This window comes from Perognathus longimembris, chromosome 13 (genome assembly GCF_023159225.1).
Source record: "Perognathus longimembris pacificus isolate PPM17 chromosome 13, ASM2315922v1, whole genome shotgun sequence".
Taxonomy (NCBI): Eukaryota; Metazoa; Chordata; class Mammalia; order Rodentia; family Heteromyidae; genus Perognathus; species Perognathus longimembris.
Genome location: NC_063173.1, coordinates 58,891,156 through 58,906,706, shown reverse-complemented (window position 1 = coordinate 58,906,706; position 15,551 = coordinate 58,891,156). Strand labels below are relative to the sequence as shown.

The following is a 15,551-nucleotide window of genomic DNA, read 5'->3' as shown; positions in this document are numbered from 1 at the left end:
GGGCGGAGGTGGCCAGCCAGCCGCCCGGTCTCTGCCTCACTCCCTGTTTTGCATGGGAATGGCATCTCTTATCTGGCCACAGCCAGGACTGGGTTCTGAGCCAGCAAAGTCAGCCATTGGCTGGCCAGCAGCCAATAAGATGGTCTGATCCAGCTTCCCTGGTGAGAGGAGCCAATCAGCTCATCCCTCTCAGGAAAATGAAGGCAACCTGAAGCAGAGGGCATGACTTGAGGTCACTGCCATGTTCCATTTTGTAAGGGAAGGTCACTGGCATGATAGAATAGAGCACTGCTTTGTAGTCATTGAAGTCTCCATGATATCCTTGATGGAGCAAAGTGGAAGGGGCCCTTAGTTCAAGCCCCCAGTACTGGCGCGCGCGCACACACACACGGCTGGAGCCACTTGTAATCTTCACTACTTAGGAGGCTGAGCTCTGAGGATCACAGTTCTGTGAGAGTCTTATCTCCAACTAACCACCAAAAAGCCAGCAGTGGAGGTGGCTCAAGTGCAGGAATGCCAGCCTTGAGCAAAAAACCACCAAACAAACCCAAGAGACAGCACTGAGGCCCTGAGTGCAAAAGGGCCTGGCCGCAGTGGCTTACACCTATGATGCTAGTGACGCAGGAGTCAGGCTTGAGGATCAAGGTTGGAGGCCAGCCTCAGCGAGAGACACTGTGAGGCTCTCATCTCCATCTAAACACCAAGAAAGCCAGAGGTGGAGCTGTGGCTGAAGTGGTAGAGCACTAGCCTTGAGGGGAAAAACTCAGGGACAGTGCCCAGGCTCTGATTTCAACCCCAGGACCAGGAAAAAAATAATTTTTTAAAAAAAATTAGAAAGAGTAAGGAAAGGGAGGTAGGGAGGGAGGAAAGAAAGAAAAGAAAGTCAGTCAGTCAGTCTGGGGACTCATTGCTCAGCAAACAGCATTGGCTCCTCCTAGAGCTCACAGGATCCTAATATGACCCATTTTACAGTGGGGAAAAAAACTGAACAACTTTTCTTCTCTTCCTTTTCTCCTTTGAGCTTGAACTCAGGGCCTGGGTACTGTCCCTGAGTTTCTTTTGCTCAAGGCTAGCACTCTACCACTTGAGCCACAGTATCACTTCCAGCTCTTTCTGTTTGTGTGGTACCCAGGAATCGAACCCAGGGCTTCATGCATGCTAGGCAAGCACTGTACCACTGAGCCACATTCCCAGCCCACTTCTCTTCTGAAAGGTACACAGGGTAGAAAAGGAGATGGAGAAACCCCTAGAGTTTCTGCTGTCATTTCTAGGTCTCTTCCCTCTCACCTGTCATGCAACCAGTAGACAATACATTACCATTGCCCCCAGTGGAGCCTTCGAGTTGGCCAGTCCAGGCCCAGGTGAAGCACAGCGACTGTAGATATGAGCGACAAGTTCAAGAGCAGTGCCCAGATACCAGCTGGTGTACAAGCAGCATCAGGAGATATGCAGAAATACCAGATCTGTACCACAGCACACACTGGCTTGGTCATAGCTCCTGGGACACTTACATCCCAGACAGCTAAGACAGATGACCCCTCAATTGATAAGAGAAATAAGGTTGATGAGAAGTAGCAATACTGCCACACCAACAAAGTCCATCATTCAATAAAATGTTACAAAGCATAGAAAAAACCAAAACCAAAAACACTACCCCAGAAAGCACGGCTTACCCCTTCCCTCCAAGAAAACTGAACTGAGATAGGCACTGGCTTGAAAAGCCAATCAAAATTATTCAGTGTAATTCAGATGCTCGTGGCTCATACCTATAATCCTAGCTACTCGGGAGGCTGAGATCTAGTTCAAGGCCAGCCTGGGAGGAAATGTTTGCTAGAATCCACCTCTAAAATAACCAACAAAAAGACAGGCTGAAAGTGTGACTTGGCACCCAACGAAAGGCTTCTATTGCATAAAATTGATTAAGCAGTGGAGTTGCTGGCCCTTCCCCGTGGCCCCTCAACTCCTAAAGATTCTGTGTGCCAAACCAATCCACACCCACGTTGCCTTCAGTGTGCAGCTGCTGGTGTGGAGCGGGTGCCTCGTGCTTGTGTGTGTGTGGTGTGTTGGGGTGGTGGGTGTGAACTCTCCACTTTGGGAGAAGGGCTAGGGAGGGAACGCTCCAGGGAGTAATAGTGTAAATGATCAAACCCCGGATCTACCCTGCAGGAGGAGGGGGTACTGGGGTCCCACACCTCCAGAGGAGGCTTCTCTTAACGGCTGCAAGGAGCGGTTTCTGGTGCCACCCACCCCTGTGCTGAGAGTAAGAAAAATGCACCTGCCCTGCCCACCTGGAAGGCCCCGCCACCCGGTGGACGGTGCGCGGCAGGGAAGGCACCGGGAGCACCGGAAAGATGGCAACATAGGACTGAACTCCACCAGCACCCACATTTTCCGTTTTCCTTACAACCCTGCCGCTCCGGCCAGGGGCCAGGAGGGATCTAGAAAATTAAGAGGCCGTCCCTCCGTAAAACGGACCCGACCGACGAGGATGGGATTCGAACCCACGCGTGCAAAGCACAATGGATTAGCAGTCCATCGCCTTAACCACTCGGCCACCTCGTCCCACACGCGGCGCTCCTTCCTACATGCCTTATCACTCATCTCCTGCGCACCTCCGGGCTCCCATCACCCGCTTCCCAACACCGACCTGAAGGAACTCGGTGGAGGAAGACTCAGGAGAGGGGGGAGGGTGGCGGGGAGCGGGCTCCATTTCCTTTCGGCGAGCTCCGGCTGGGAACCGCGACATCCCCCCCCCCCCCCCCGCTCGGCTACGGCACGACTCGGCCGCGGGTCCGCCTCGCCTCGGGACGAGCGTGCCCGGGTCTCGGGGCGCGCTGGGTGCCGGGGGCTGCGCCCTGACCTGGAGGGAGTTGGGGGGTGGGGTGGGTGTGTGCTGCGCCCCGGGGTCCTGGGGGGGGGGGCGGGGAGCCCGCAGACCCCGCGCGGCGGCCGCGGGTGCCGTCGCTCCTCCCGCCCTGCAGGGGGCGCCGTGGCGCGCGCGGCGCGCGCGTGCGCGTGCGCGGGCGGTGGGCGGGGCCGCGCGCGCGGCTCGGCTCGGCTCGGCGGGGCTCGGGCGCGCTCGGCTGGCTGCGGTAAATCCGGGCTTGCGGCGGCCGCTGGCGGAGTCCTCCTCCCCGGCCCGGTGGTCCCCGCGGCGCGTCCCGAGCCCGCAGAGCCATGCAGATGTCCTACGCCATCCGCTGCGCCTTCTACCAGCTGCTGCTGGCGGCGCTCATGCTGGTGGCGATGCTGCAGCTGCTCTACCTGTCGCTGCTGTCCGGTCTGCACGGGCAGGAGGAGCAGGACCAGTACTTCGAATTCTTCCCGCCCTCGCCGCGATCCGTGGACCAGGTGAAGGCGCAGCTTCGCACCGCGCTGGCGTCCGGCGGCGTCCTGGACACCAGCGGCGACTACCGGGTCTACAGGGGCCTCCTCAAGACCGCCATGGACCCCAACGACGTGATCCTGGCCACCCACGCCAGTGTGGACAACTTGCTGCACCTGTCCGGCCTGCTGGAGCGCTGGGAGGGCCCGCTGTCCGTGTCCGTGTTCGCGGCCACCAAGGAGGAGGCGCAGCTGGCCACGGTGCTGGCCTACGCGCTGAGCAGCCACTGCCCCGACATGCGCGCCAGGGTGGCCATGCACCTCGTGTGCCCCTCGCGCTACGAGGCCGCCGTGCCCGACCCCCGCGAGCCGGGGGAGTTCGCCCTCCTGCGGTCCTGCCAGGAGGTCTTTGATAAGCTAGCCCGGGTGGCCCAGCCGGGGATCAATTATGCGCTGGGAACCAACGTCTCCTATCCCAATAACCTGCTGAGGAACCTGGCCCGCGAGGGCGCCAACTATGCCCTGGTGATCGACGTGGACATGGTGCCCAGTGAGGGGCTGTGGAGAGGCCTTCGGGAAATGTTGGACCAGAGCAACCAGTGGGGGGGCACGGCCCTGGTGGTGCCTGCCTTCGAGATCCGCCGAGCCCGCCGCATGCCCATGAGTAAGACTGAGCTGCTCCAGCTCTACCAAGTGGGCGAGGTTCGGCCCTTCTATTACGGGCTGTGCACACCCTGCCAGGCGCCCACCAACTACTCCCGCTGGGTCAACCTGCCAGAAGAGAGTTTGCTGAGGCCTGCCTACGTGGTGCCTTGGCAGGACCCCTGGGAGCCATTCTATGTAGCCGGAGGCAAGGTGCCCACCTTTGATGAACGCTTTCGGCAGTATGGATTCAATCGAATCAGCCAGGTACCTAAGAGGGAGAGAACAGGTGGGAGGGGAGGGTGGGTTCTAGAATGGAGTGTCCCTGGATAGAAAACTGCCTGGAAGTGGGGAAAGATCTTAGTGTTGAGAGATCTTAGTGGTTGGGTGGGTGGGGGGAGGTTCCCAGAAAAATCTGCAGGGTGGCTTCCCAGATGCCCTTCTGGGCCCTGGAGACATCATCAAACTTTGCTGACTTCTCTCCCCCTCTACAGGCCTGTGAGCTGCATGTGGCAGGGTTTGACTTCGAGGTGCTGAACGAAGGATTCCTGGTCCATAAGGGCTTCAAAGAAGCTTTGAAGTTCCATCCCCAAAAGGAGGCTGAAAACCAGCATAATAAGATCCTGTACCGCCAGTTCAAGCAGGATTTGAAGGCCAAGTACCCCAATTCTCCCCGTCGCTGCTGAGTCTTTCCCTCCCCTAGTCTGAGAAGTCTCAGCCTCTGGCTCCTCAGGCCACCCTTCAGGCCTGACTGGGGGCCCTTCGGGCCTGACCGGGGCAAGAAATGTCACTCCACGTTACAGAGGTAGCTGTGGTGTTAGAACACTGGACTTGAACATGGGGTGCTGGGACCGAGTCCTAGCTTGACCACTAACTAGCTGTGTGGCCTTGAGCAAATTCGGTTACCTCTCTGAGCCTCAGTTACCCTGTCTGTACAAAGGGAGGTGAGCCTACCTACCTCACAGAACTGTTGGGAGGTTCAGATGAGATGCTGTGTGTGAAAACATTCTGTAAGCTTCGTACAAATGTGAAGTATTATTAATATTATTACAGTATTATTATTGTTGTTATTACTATTAACAACCTCGGGTGAAGAGTGAGGAGAGGCAGAAGATACGAGGAGTGGCACCGAAAGGACAAGTCCGAGTACTTAACAAAGCCCTGGCTTTCCTCCTGGAGCCCGGAGGGGCGGAGTCCGCGGGCGCCCCCGGGATGGCAGTCGGGGCCGGGCGCCCTCCCACGGGCTGCGCTGGGGCTTCGGGGCTTCGGATGACAAGTGTGTAAATAAACGAGTGTTCACACCCACAGCCGGCTCCGTGGCGCTCGCTCCTGAGTTGGGGGGAGCGGGGGCACCAGGCTCTCAGGCGGCGCCCCGAGAGGAGAGGGCGGGCCGCGCCGTCGGGGCTCGCGGCCCCCGCCGGCCGCGCCCGCGCAGGCCGCGGCGGGTGTGCGGCGTTGCTATGGCGACGGCCCCGCGGTGTCCCGGCCGGCCGCGGCCCTCGCGGCGGCCGGGCGCCTCCTGATGACGCACACGGAAGCGCCGGCCTCCCCGGGGTGCGGGACCTGCGCGGCGCTTCCGGGAGCCGGGCGGCGGCCGCTCACCCTCGGGTCCGGACACTTCCCGGGGCGTCTCGGACGCGGACACCGGAAGCCCCAGGTTGCGGTGCGTATCTCCACCCCGGGTGTGGCCTGGGCCGTCGGCCGGGCGCTGCGGGCGCCCAGGTCTCCCCGAGGAGCCGAGGCGGCGACTTAACCGACCGGACGCGCGCGGGGCCGGGCCCGCGGCCGCCCTGCGCCGGCGCCTCCGTGCGCGGAGCGGGGCGCGAGACCCCCGGAGCGCTGTGGAGAGGCTCGAGCTGGGCTTCCCCCGGCGGGCCGCCCCGGAGCCCCGCCCCGGTGCCCAGCGCTCGAGGGTGCGCCTTCCCGCCCCTCCCCCCCGGGGGTCGGCACGACCCTCAGCCATGGCGCGCCCCTGTTGGTACCTGGCGTAAGGAGGAGAGGTTGTCGCTGAAACACACCCAGAGTCACCTGTAGGAGAGAGGTGCTTCTGGAAGACGTAAGACTCGATCTTGCTTCTTACAAGATGACAACAGACACGAGCCCGTGCTGGGAACTGAGGCTTGAGAAAGGGAAAGATGAGACTGAAGGCCAGGTCAGGTTCGGAACATGGTTGAAATCTTTGAGTGCGAGGGAGCCCTCCCGCAGACCACACAACTGCACTTGCCAGTGTCTCTAGAGAATGTCGATACCGTGACAGGTACCTGGCGTCAAGAAGTAAAAGCCAGACCCTGCTTTGGAACAGTTACTTTTAAAGATCTGGGTGTGCACACTTACCAAGTAAGCCAGTACCGCGCTTATGCACATAAAATGTCTGTGCAGCCCCCTGACACGATGAGGCCCCTGAGCTCACCAGTGGAGGCCTGATCCAAGAATGGGCAAGAGGAGGTGTTAAGTAAGAAGGTTTCCTGGTAAAGGCAATGTCCGTATTATTTGAAAGCCTTACAAGGCAGTAGCCAGAGAAGTTGGAAGAATAACACAGTGAAACAGAGGCGTGCAGATTGCAGACAGTTCAGTCTTGATTTCAGGTGCTCTCCTGGGAGTAGTGGAGCTTGACCTCAGGACCTGGGCTCTGCCCTTAGCTTTTTCTGCTCAAGGTTCGTATTCTGCCACTTGAGCCACAGCTCCGCTTCTGGCTTTTTGGTGGTTAATTGTAGGCAAGAGTCTCACTAACTTTCCTGCCTTCCCTGGCGTCAAACCATAATCTTCACACCTCAGCCTTCTGAGTAGTTAGGATAACAGGTAGGAACTACCAGCACCCAGCAGCCCAAGCAACTTGCTGTATGCAGATAGCCAAATCTGCAGCCCAGGTCGGGGGAGGGGTCCTCAGAATCTTTCCTGTCCCTTCCCTTCTCTCATTTCTGGATCTTTACACTGGCCAGTGAGTTTTCTCTCTGTCATTTCAGTCCCTTCACCCAGCCCATCTTCCCTGGGAAGCTCAGGTTCTGGCTAGATGCCTCTCCACCCCGCCTTAACTCTCACACCGTAATAACTGCCCTCTTGCCCCCTATTCCAGGAGCTTGTAAGCTCTATGGAACCATAACTATGTCTGCCACAACTGTACCCCTTCACCTGCCATGGTGACTGATGTCACCTAGCATAAATTAGGTACTCAGTAACTGTCAGATGAATGAATCTTCTTTTTTTTTTTTTTTTTTTTTTTGCCAGTCCTGGGGCTTGAACTCGGCCTGAGCACTGTCCCTGGCTTTTTTTTTTTTGCTCAGGGCTAGCACTCTGCCACTTGAGCCACAGCGCCACTTCTGGCTGTTTTCTATATGTGTGGTGCTGAGGAATCGAACCCAGGGCTTCATGTATATGAAGTGAACACTTTACCACTAGGCCATATTCCCAGCCCTGAATGAAATCTTTTTTTTTTTTTTTAATTTTGCCAGTCTTGGGCCTTGGACTCAGGACCTGAGCACTGTCCCTGGCTTCTCTTTGTTCAAGGATAGCACTCTGCCACTTGAGCCGCAGCACCACTTGTGGCCATTTTCTATATATGTGGTGCTGAGGAATCGAACCCAGGGCTTCATGTATACAAGTCAAGCACTCTTGCCACTAGGCCATATTCCCAGCCCTTGGATGAAATCTTTTTAAAGGAAAGTTTATCAGTGTTTCATATTTCTGAAAGGTCAATTAAGAAAAGCACTGAAAAATACTGGCATTAACTGCAAGGAAGTCATTGGTTAACAACTGGAGAAGTACAGCAGGGAAGTGAAATGGGTAAAAGTCTCTGTGTACTCTAGGCAAGTTCTCTATCACTGAGATATAGTCCCAGCTCCTCTGCTTTTATTTTATTTTTTGTTGTTTTTTGCCAGTCCTGGGGCTTGGACTCAGGGCCTGAGCACTGTCCCTGGCTTCTTTTTACTCAAGGCTAGCACTCTACCACTTGAGCCACAGCACTACTTCCAGATTTTTCTACATATGTGGTGCTAAGGAATCGAACCTAGGGCTTCATGCATACCAGGCAAGCACTCTACCCCTAAGCCATATTCCCAGCCCTATTTTTTTGTTGTTGTTAAGACATGGTCTCATTATCTAGCCTAGGCTACCCTAAAACTCTCAGTCCTGCATCAGCCTCTGGAGAGCTGAGATTAAAAGCATATGCTACTATGCTCTGCTCGCGCTCGCTCTCTCTCTCTCTCTCTCTCTCCCTCCCTCCCTCCTTCTCCCTCCCTTCCCCTTCCACCTTCCCTCCCCTCCTTGTCTCCTTTTTCTTAGAAAATACCCAAGCACATCTAAAGTTAATGCAAAGTATCATGCTGTCTTAGTCCTACTTGTGCTACTATAATAGGACCTAAGTACTGGGGCTATAGCACAGTGATAGAACTAGTACTTAATATGTCTGGGTCCTAAATTTAATCCCCAGCACTTCTACAGAAAAAAAAAATATATATATATATATACACACACACACACACACACATACACACGCCTAAATCATTAATTAAGAACAGAGATTTAGGGGCTGGGAATATGGCCTAGTGGTAAGAGTGCTTGCCTTGTATACATGAAGCCCTGGGTTCAATTCCCCAGCACCACATATATAGAAAACGGCCAGAAGTGGCACTGTGACTCAAGTGGCAGGGTGCTAGCCTTGAGCAAAAAGAAGCCAAGGACAGTACTCAGGCCCACAAGAACAGAGATTTATCTGGGCACTGGTAGCCCATATCTGTAATCCTAGCTACTCAGGTGGCTGAGATCTGAGGACCACGGTTCAAAGCCAGCCTGGGCAGAAAAGTCCTGGGAGACTCTTTATCTCCACCCACCAGAAAACTCAAAGTGGTGCTGTGGCTCAAAGTGATAGAGTACGTACCTTGAGCAAAAGGAGCTCAGCATCCAGATCCCGAGTTCAAGGCCCAGCCCCACAACCAAAAAGAAAAGAAAAAAAGAACTAGAACTGAGATTTAAAATGGTCGGGTACCAGTGGCTCACACCTGTAATCTTACCTACTCGGGAGGCTGATATCTGGGGAATGCAGTTCAAAGCCAGCCCAGGAAGAAAGTCCATGAGACTCATCTTCAATTTACCATCAGAAAAGCCAGAAGTGGAGCTGTTGCTCTAGTGGCAGAGTGCTAACTTTGAACAAAAAAAGCTTGAGTACACACAGTGCCCAGGCCCTGAGTTCAAGCCCCAGGACTGACACAAAACAACCAGGCATGGTGGCTCAACCCTGCAATCCCAGCTATTCTGGAACCATGATAGCAAGACCCACTCAGGAGGGCGCCCCAATCACCTTCAAAGGCCCCCTCTCAATACTGCTGCATTGGGAATTGAGTTTCCAGAGCATGAACTTTGAAGGACACACCCTGATATCTACCTAAAGGGAGAAGCTGAAGCTGTATAGAAGAGAGCACTGAGCATCCCAGGTCAGCAGGAGTTAAGACTTGATCCGAAGCCCAGTGAGAGTCTAGAGGATTGTGGAGTATTATGGGGAAGAGAAATCATGGTCATTGTAGGCAGAACATCGACAGGGGGAGGGAGGGGGGAGAGTGAGATACAGGGAGGAAGTTCAGGTCTCCTCCCCAGTTTGGGCCCAGGCGGTGGCATCAGGGAGCCTTCCCTGTCCCATTTGTAGCCCCGGCCAGTGTTCCCAGAATTGGGGTCACCAGCAGCGTCCACGGTCATGCGCATTTCCATGGTGCTGAGCTTTTTTTTTGTTTTGTTTTTAAATAAGGAAATAATTTGTGCTTTATTGCAAATATTTATCACAATAATGAAGATGCTTATATACTAAATCATAGAACATAGCTATTAAACTTAATTGAAATAATTTTACTGCTAGCTCTGTATATTTCCTTACATTTTGCAAACACATGGTTGGTAAAATAGCATCTGAAATGAAAACTACCAGTAAGTTCATAAGTTTGCGTATGTTTTCTTTTCTTTGTCATGGTTTTAATTAATGGGAAAACAGAAAATCAAGAAACAAATGTCAGAAAATGTCTACTAAACTTTTGAGCCTTTTACAGTTCAGAATTAGGTGGCACCAAGGCTGGCTTGAATTTTAAAATATATCTACCATGACTGAGAGTCATTCTGAATCAGGATCTGTGTAGGCCAGCCATCAACAACATTTTCCTTTCCTAGAATATGAAAGGTCTTAGTTTTCCCAGAGAGCCAATCTGCCAGCCAACCAGAATCTGACAATGCATTTAGGAAGCAGACAGGATAATTGAATACCTCACTTCCATGACTCTGGTTATAAAATAGGAAACATCATCATGAAAAAGAGAAGAATTGGGGCTGGGAATATGGCCTAGTGGCAAGAGAGCTCGCCTCGTATACTTGAAGCCCTGGGTTCGATTCTCCAGCACCACATATCTAGAAAACAGCCAGAAGTGGCACTGTGGCTCAAGTGGCAGAGCGCTAGCCTTGAGCAAAAATGAAGCCAGGGACAGTGCTCAGGCCCTGAGTCCAAGCCCCAGGACTGGCCAAAAAGAAAAAGAGAAGAATTTGTCTTGGCTGCTGGATTTACTGCCCAGTTGCTCAAAGAATTGTCTGGATTAATTATCTTTGACCTGCTAGCAAGCACTTTGAGTTCACATTAATAGCCAGACTTAAAAGCAGAGTGAAGCATAATTCCTACTTCTATCAAAAAGTCTTAGTCATATCAAACTTCCGAACACATTTAACTGTGTGTGTGTATGTGATTGCTTTCTATAAAATTCAACAATAAAAAGTGTCTTTCAACTGTGTTGAGCACTTCCAAAAGCAAGCAATTACTTTGATGCCCTTAGTTCATCTGTGGCTGATAGAAACATCTAGAGAAGCAAAATGTGTTCCTGGGGGTATGTTAAACTTGTGTGAGAGGGGCAAATGCCGCCCTGCGTGTGCTCATTGTGGCACCGCCAGTGGTAGGCCCCTGCCCCCTGGGGTCCGTCCTCAGCTCCTTGCTTGACTTCCCTCCAGCCCCATGAGGGGCAGTGCTAACCCACAGCCGCACTCCCTCTCCTAGAGCCCCATGCCCGCCCAGCCTCCAGGCAAAGAGCCTGAAGAGATGGAAGCCGAGGGCGACTCAGCCGCCGAGATGAACGGGGAGGAGGATGAGAGCGAGGAGGAGCGAAGCGGCAGCCAGACTGAGTCGGAGGAGGAAAGTTCAGGTGAGCCCTGGTGTGTGCAACACAGACAGACAGACAGACAGACAGACACACACACACACACCCTCCGGAGCCGGCCCTGACTGTCCTCTTGTCCCAGAGATGGACGAGGAGGACTACGAACGGCGCCGCTGCGAGTGTGTCAGCGAGATGCTAGACCTGGAGAAGCAGTTCTCAGAGCTGAAGGAGAAGTGAGTGCAGGCCCCCTGGGGCCGGTCCCCGTGCACCCGCGGGGAGCCTCATGGGCTGGGGGGGGGCGGGCAGGCGGCTGGCACACAGTGTGTGGAGAGCCCGCGGCCCACGGCTGCCCTCTCACCTCCCAGGTTGTTCAGGGAACGGCTGAGCCAGCTGCGCTTGCGGCTGGAGGAAGTAGGGGCTGAAAGAGCCCCAGAATACACAGAACCTCTTGGGGGCCTGCAGCGGAGCCTCAAGATCCGTATTCAGGTGGCAGGTTTGTGGCTGTCCTGTTCCCCCACCAGAACCCACAGCTTCTGTCCCTGCCTTGCCTCAGGCTGTCTTTGTGGCCCTACTCTTTTGGGCCCCTGGCCACATGGGGCTTCCTCTCTCTCTCTGCAGGCATCTACAAGGGCTTCTGTCTAGATGTGATCAGGAATAAGTATGAGTGTGAGTTGCAGGGAGCCAAACAGCACCTGGAGGTGAGCTGGCTGGGGTTGGGGGGGGGGGGGTGAGCTGGAGGCCAAGGGCCTGGTGCCGCCTGGCTGAGCACTGCGCCTCTTCCAGAGCGAGAAGCTGCTGCTCTACGACACCCTGCAGGGGGAGCTGCAGGAGCGGATCCAGAGGCTGGAGGAGGACCGCCAGAGCCTGGACATCAGCTCTGGTGAGCGCCAGCACCCAGCCCTCCGGGGACCTCGGCCCACCAAGGGGGATGGGGCACTGGGGCCTGAACCCGGGACCCAGGCACTGTCCTTTAACTTATTTGCTGAAAGCTGGTGCTCTACCACTTGAGCCACAGCACCACTTCGGGCTTTTTGGTGCTTCATTGGGAATAAGTCTCAGACTTTCCTGCCTGGGCTGGCTTCAAACTGCAGTCCTCAGATCTCAGCCTCAGCCTCCTGAGCAGCCAGGATTACAGGCGTGAGCCTCCAGCCTGGCTTTGACTTGCTTCTGTGAGGACGGAAAGACCTCAGGAAAGGGCCCTGGCCTGGTGTGCCATGCAGAGCGAGCCCCCCTTCTCCCCCTTTATAGAATAGAGGGCATCTACCTACACACATGGCTGCAGCCCCCTGCACAGCGGTGTCATTCGGGGTTGAGTAGAAACAGGGATTGTCTTCTCCCTGTTGTCTGCTAAACAAAGGGAGAGGCTGAGGTTCAACTGGGAAAGAAGGCTTTTAAGCCTCTCCCGGGCATAAACAGCCCTCGGGGGCTCCCAGTACCCAGTTCTCGCCCCCAGCCCAGGGCTGGGGCCACTGCCCTGAGTGGTGGTGGTATGGGAGGGGAGGCCACGCTGGCCGCAGAGGCGGCAGGGGTGGGAACAGCGTGCGGGTCCGTGCCCTGATCACGACTCTGGTCCGGGGCACAGAGTGGTGGGATGACAAGCTGCATGCCGGAGGCAGCTCCAAGTCCTGGGACTCGCTACCGCCCAGCAAGAGGAAGAAGGCGCCTCTCGTTTCCGGTATCCTTCCACCCAACGTGTCCGGGCAGGGAGGAGGCGGGAGGGACACGGGGAGCACAGGTAAACTAGGCTCCCTGGTGGCTGTTTAGTGTCACGTCACCATGTCCAGACCAGTCTGGCTGTGAGGAGTTTGTTGTGGGGTTCTGGGTCCTTCTTGGACTCTGTGAGCCTAGAAGAAGAGGAAGCTCCACTCACGGACTCCCTGAGACTTTCGGAGTGAGGTCAGCCTGCGGGCCCCTCTGGCCTGCCCTTGACCTCCTGATGTGGGCGCCCGCTGAGTCTCACTGACTTCTGCCTCCGTTGGTCTCCCCCAACCCTGTGGCTCCCCGTGCACGCCCATGTCCTGCCTTGGGGTACCCCCGCCCACCCGCTTCTGATGAGTCCTCAGCCCTGGGCAGTGCACAGCTGTGCAAGTGGGCTGCCAGGGCGCCGGCGTGAGGACCCTGGCCTGAGGGCAGCAGGGAAGGATCTGGAAGGCAGTGCAGAAATGAAGTTGGCTTCCAGGTGGAAGAGTCCAGGGTCTGCCTTTGGGATGGGGGAAGAGGTACAGGGCCCCTGAGGGTAGGAGGACTGGGCACTCGGGACTTTGGGGAAAAGGCTGTGGGGCCTCCAGAGTTGGTGGGGGGCTGGGCCTGGAATCGGGGCTCTTCCCCTTCTCCCCGCTGATCGCGTACCACCACCCCTAAGCACTGGGTGGGTGGCACCCGTCCGCGGTCCCTGCCGAAGCCCGTTCCCATCTCCTGCCCCTCCAGTGGCCCTCCGGCCTCCTTGACCCCCATCACAGGCCCCTACATTGTGTACATGCTTCAGGAGATCGACATTCTGGAGGACTGGACTGCCATCAAGAAGGTGAGTCCCTGCCGCCCCGGCCTTCTCCTCCCCAGGGGGCTGCGCGGCGGCGCCCCCACCTGGCCACCAGCTCTGGTACCTGACGGCCGGGGCCCTCTCCTCCTCCCCTCAGTTCCCGCTCCCCCAGCCCTGGAGCCCCGGCCTTGGGCTCCTGATGGCCCTGAGGAGGCAAGAAGCTGTGCCAGGGCAGAGGGCATGGAGGGAAGGGCGCTGGGCTTCTGACGAGGGGCGCTTCCCAGAGCTTTGCCCAGGAAGGCTCTTCTGCTTCCCCTCTCAGAGAAACTTGACCTCGCATCCGCACCCCTCAGGTGCTGGGGAGAAGCTCTCCAAGCCAGACGTGGGGGTCTCAGGGGCCTTTTCTTCTCCCCCTCCAGGCCAGGGCAGCCGTGTCCCCTCAGAAGAGAAAAGCAGATGGTAAGAGCCACGAGAGCGTGCCCAGCCATCACCGCGCCCAGCCTGGCCTCCCGGAGAGGAGCTCAGAGGGACGGGGGCCCGGCTGGGGCCTGAGGGCCTCGTGGAAGGCTGGAGCTGGAGTGGGGTGGGGGAGCCGTGTGGAAGTGGGGTGGGGCGCCCAGCTCAGGGGACACCCACGGGGGAGGCCCCCAGGCCCCCGCGGGAAGTGCCTGCCTCCCTCTCCCGGCAGCTTCCTCCCAGCCATGTTCTCTCTCCCGCACGCCCTCAGGACCATGATCCTGCTCTTGGAGTGGCTGGCACCACACTGGGACTCACACTTTCCTGCAGAAAGGTGGGGGCTTCCCAGCAAGCTCTCCAGTATGGCTGCTGGGTGCCCCCCCCATCCTTCCTTGGCCTGGGCCCCTCCTCTGCACTCATCAGTTCCGGCACACCTGTGGCCCCCGAGCTGACCTAGCCAAGCAAGACTCTCCACCCCTGACCAGCCCACCACCTCCCCCTCCTGAAGATGAGCCTCTTTGCCCCCCATCTCCCCACAGAGAAGATGGGCCTTGTCCTAAGCCCCAGCTTCAACCCTCCTCCCAACCTTGGATCCTGTCACCCCAGCTGCTGGGCCACAAAGCTGCGTCCCATTTTGGGGGACCTCAGGGCCAGAAATGATATATTGGAGGCGTGTCTGCCCTGGCTGGAGGTGGCGGCCTCACTCCCTAGGTTTCCTCAGGGCCCTTCCTGGCGTCCGCCTCCTGAATTCTGAGGACTGGAATTAAAACATTTCCGGGACTCTGGTGTGATCCATTTGTGTATCTGATTTACCCTGTGGGGGAACTGGGGCTTCCCAGACAGGCAGATTTGTCTGGGGTCCCTGAAGTTTGGGGTACTAACTTGGGAAGCAGGCTGCAGAAGTAGGGGGCCGGGACCAGAGCCAGAAACCATGTGGGAATGGAGAGCACGTGGCCTCGGGTGGGGAAGGGGCCGGCACACGTGCTGGGGAGGCTGGGGAGGCTGGGACGCGCCTGCACCTGCCCCAGTCGCTTGGCAGATTGGCAAGGCAGGCTGGCAGGGCCCGCGTGTGGGAGGCAGCCAACAGCAGCGCCATGTGCGGACGACCTCAGCCACACGCCCCCTGGTTAGCGCCGCCGCGTGTCGGAACCACCCCCAGAACCTCAGTTAAGCGAGGGGCTGGTTTCCATGGAGACACAGCATCCTTTCTCCATGGCAACCCCAAGTCCCAAAACCCAAGGCAGGCTCCAGGCGGAGTCATCTGTGGCCAGCAGGGGGTGCTCTCCCACAAGGTTAGCCCCCGAGTGGGGAACTCACGAGCCACTGACCACAGGCTTCTCAAGGCCACCCAGGGGCAAGGCCTGGGCATGTGGGGATTTCCGCTGGGCCTGCTTAACCCCTCCCTTGCCCAGCTGCAAGGCTGAAGAGGCGGCGGGGCTGCAGCAAGTGACATTGGGAGGGTGGCGCCTTCCAGCCGGGGCCCCCACAGTCTCACTCACACGGAGGTATCCCTCCCCACTCCCCAACTCCCGCCC

General features: G+C 56.8%; 2 protein-coding genes and 1 non-coding gene across 5 annotated transcripts; 2 read left to right on the top strand and 1 right to left on the bottom strand.

Annotated features, from left to right (window-relative positions):
- Window positions 1-2,480: 2,480 nt before the first annotated feature.
- Trnas-gcu lies at window positions 2,481-2,562 on the bottom strand. The gene has a single exon. It is a non-coding gene; the product is annotated as a tRNA-Ser (tRNA).
- A 514-nt stretch (window positions 2,563-3,076) lies between these two features.
- B4gat1 (beta-1,4-glucuronyltransferase 1) lies at window positions 3,077-5,273 on the top strand. Its single transcript, XM_048360831.1, has 2 exons — window positions 3,077-4,233; window positions 4,461-5,273. Exons 1-2 carry the CDS (start codon window positions 3,178-3,180, stop codon window positions 4,650-4,652), a joined length of 1,248 nt encoding a protein of 415 aa, XP_048216788.1. The 5' UTR covers window positions 3,077-3,177; the 3' UTR covers window positions 4,653-5,273.
- A 237-nt stretch (window positions 5,274-5,510) lies between these two features.
- Window positions 5,511-14,780, top strand: Brms1 (BRMS1 transcriptional repressor and anoikis regulator). 3 transcript variants are annotated; one of them, XM_048360644.1, is made up of 10 exons: window positions 5,511-5,629; window positions 10,984-11,126; window positions 11,224-11,314; window positions 11,447-11,574; window positions 11,700-11,779; window positions 11,865-11,961; window positions 12,664-12,756; window positions 13,567-13,605; window positions 13,980-14,019; window positions 14,288-14,780. In XM_048360644.1, the coding sequence occupies exons 2-10, from the start codon at window positions 10,988-10,990 to the stop codon at window positions 14,466-14,468; spliced, it is 888 nt and encodes a 295-aa protein (XP_048216601.1). In that variant the 5' UTR covers window positions 5,511-5,629; window positions 10,984-10,987; the 3' UTR covers window positions 14,469-14,780. The 3 variants fall into 3 exon arrangements, with proteins under 3 accessions (XP_048216601.1, XP_048216603.1, XP_048216602.1); XM_048360646.1 differs by having other exon boundaries at window positions 5,516-5,629; window positions 10,982-11,126; window positions 13,541-13,605; window positions 14,288-14,516; XM_048360645.1 differs by lacking the exon at window positions 5,511-5,629 and adding an exon at window positions 5,866-6,022.
- Window positions 14,781-15,551: the final 771 nt, after the last annotated feature.

Coding starts and splice junctions, on each gene's coding strand:
- B4gat1 (XM_048360831.1), top strand. CDS start 3,178: ATGCAGATGTCCTACGCCATCCGCTGCGCCTTCTACCAGCTGCTGCTG. Junction 4,234..4,460: donor GATTCAATCGAATCAGCCAG/GTACCTAAGAGG, acceptor CCCCCTCTACAG/GCCTGTGAGCTGCATGTGGC.
- Brms1 (XM_048360644.1), top strand. CDS start 10,988: ATGCCCGCCCAGCCTCCAGGCAAAGAGCCTGAAGAGATGGAAGCCGAG. Junction 11,127..11,223: donor GTCGGAGGAGGAAAGTTCAG/GTGAGCCCTGGT, acceptor CTCTTGTCCCAG/AGATGGACGAGGAGGACTAC. Junction 11,780..11,864: donor GAGCCAAACAGCACCTGGAG/GTGAGCTGGCTG, acceptor CGCCTCTTCCAG/AGCGAGAAGCTGCTGCTCTA.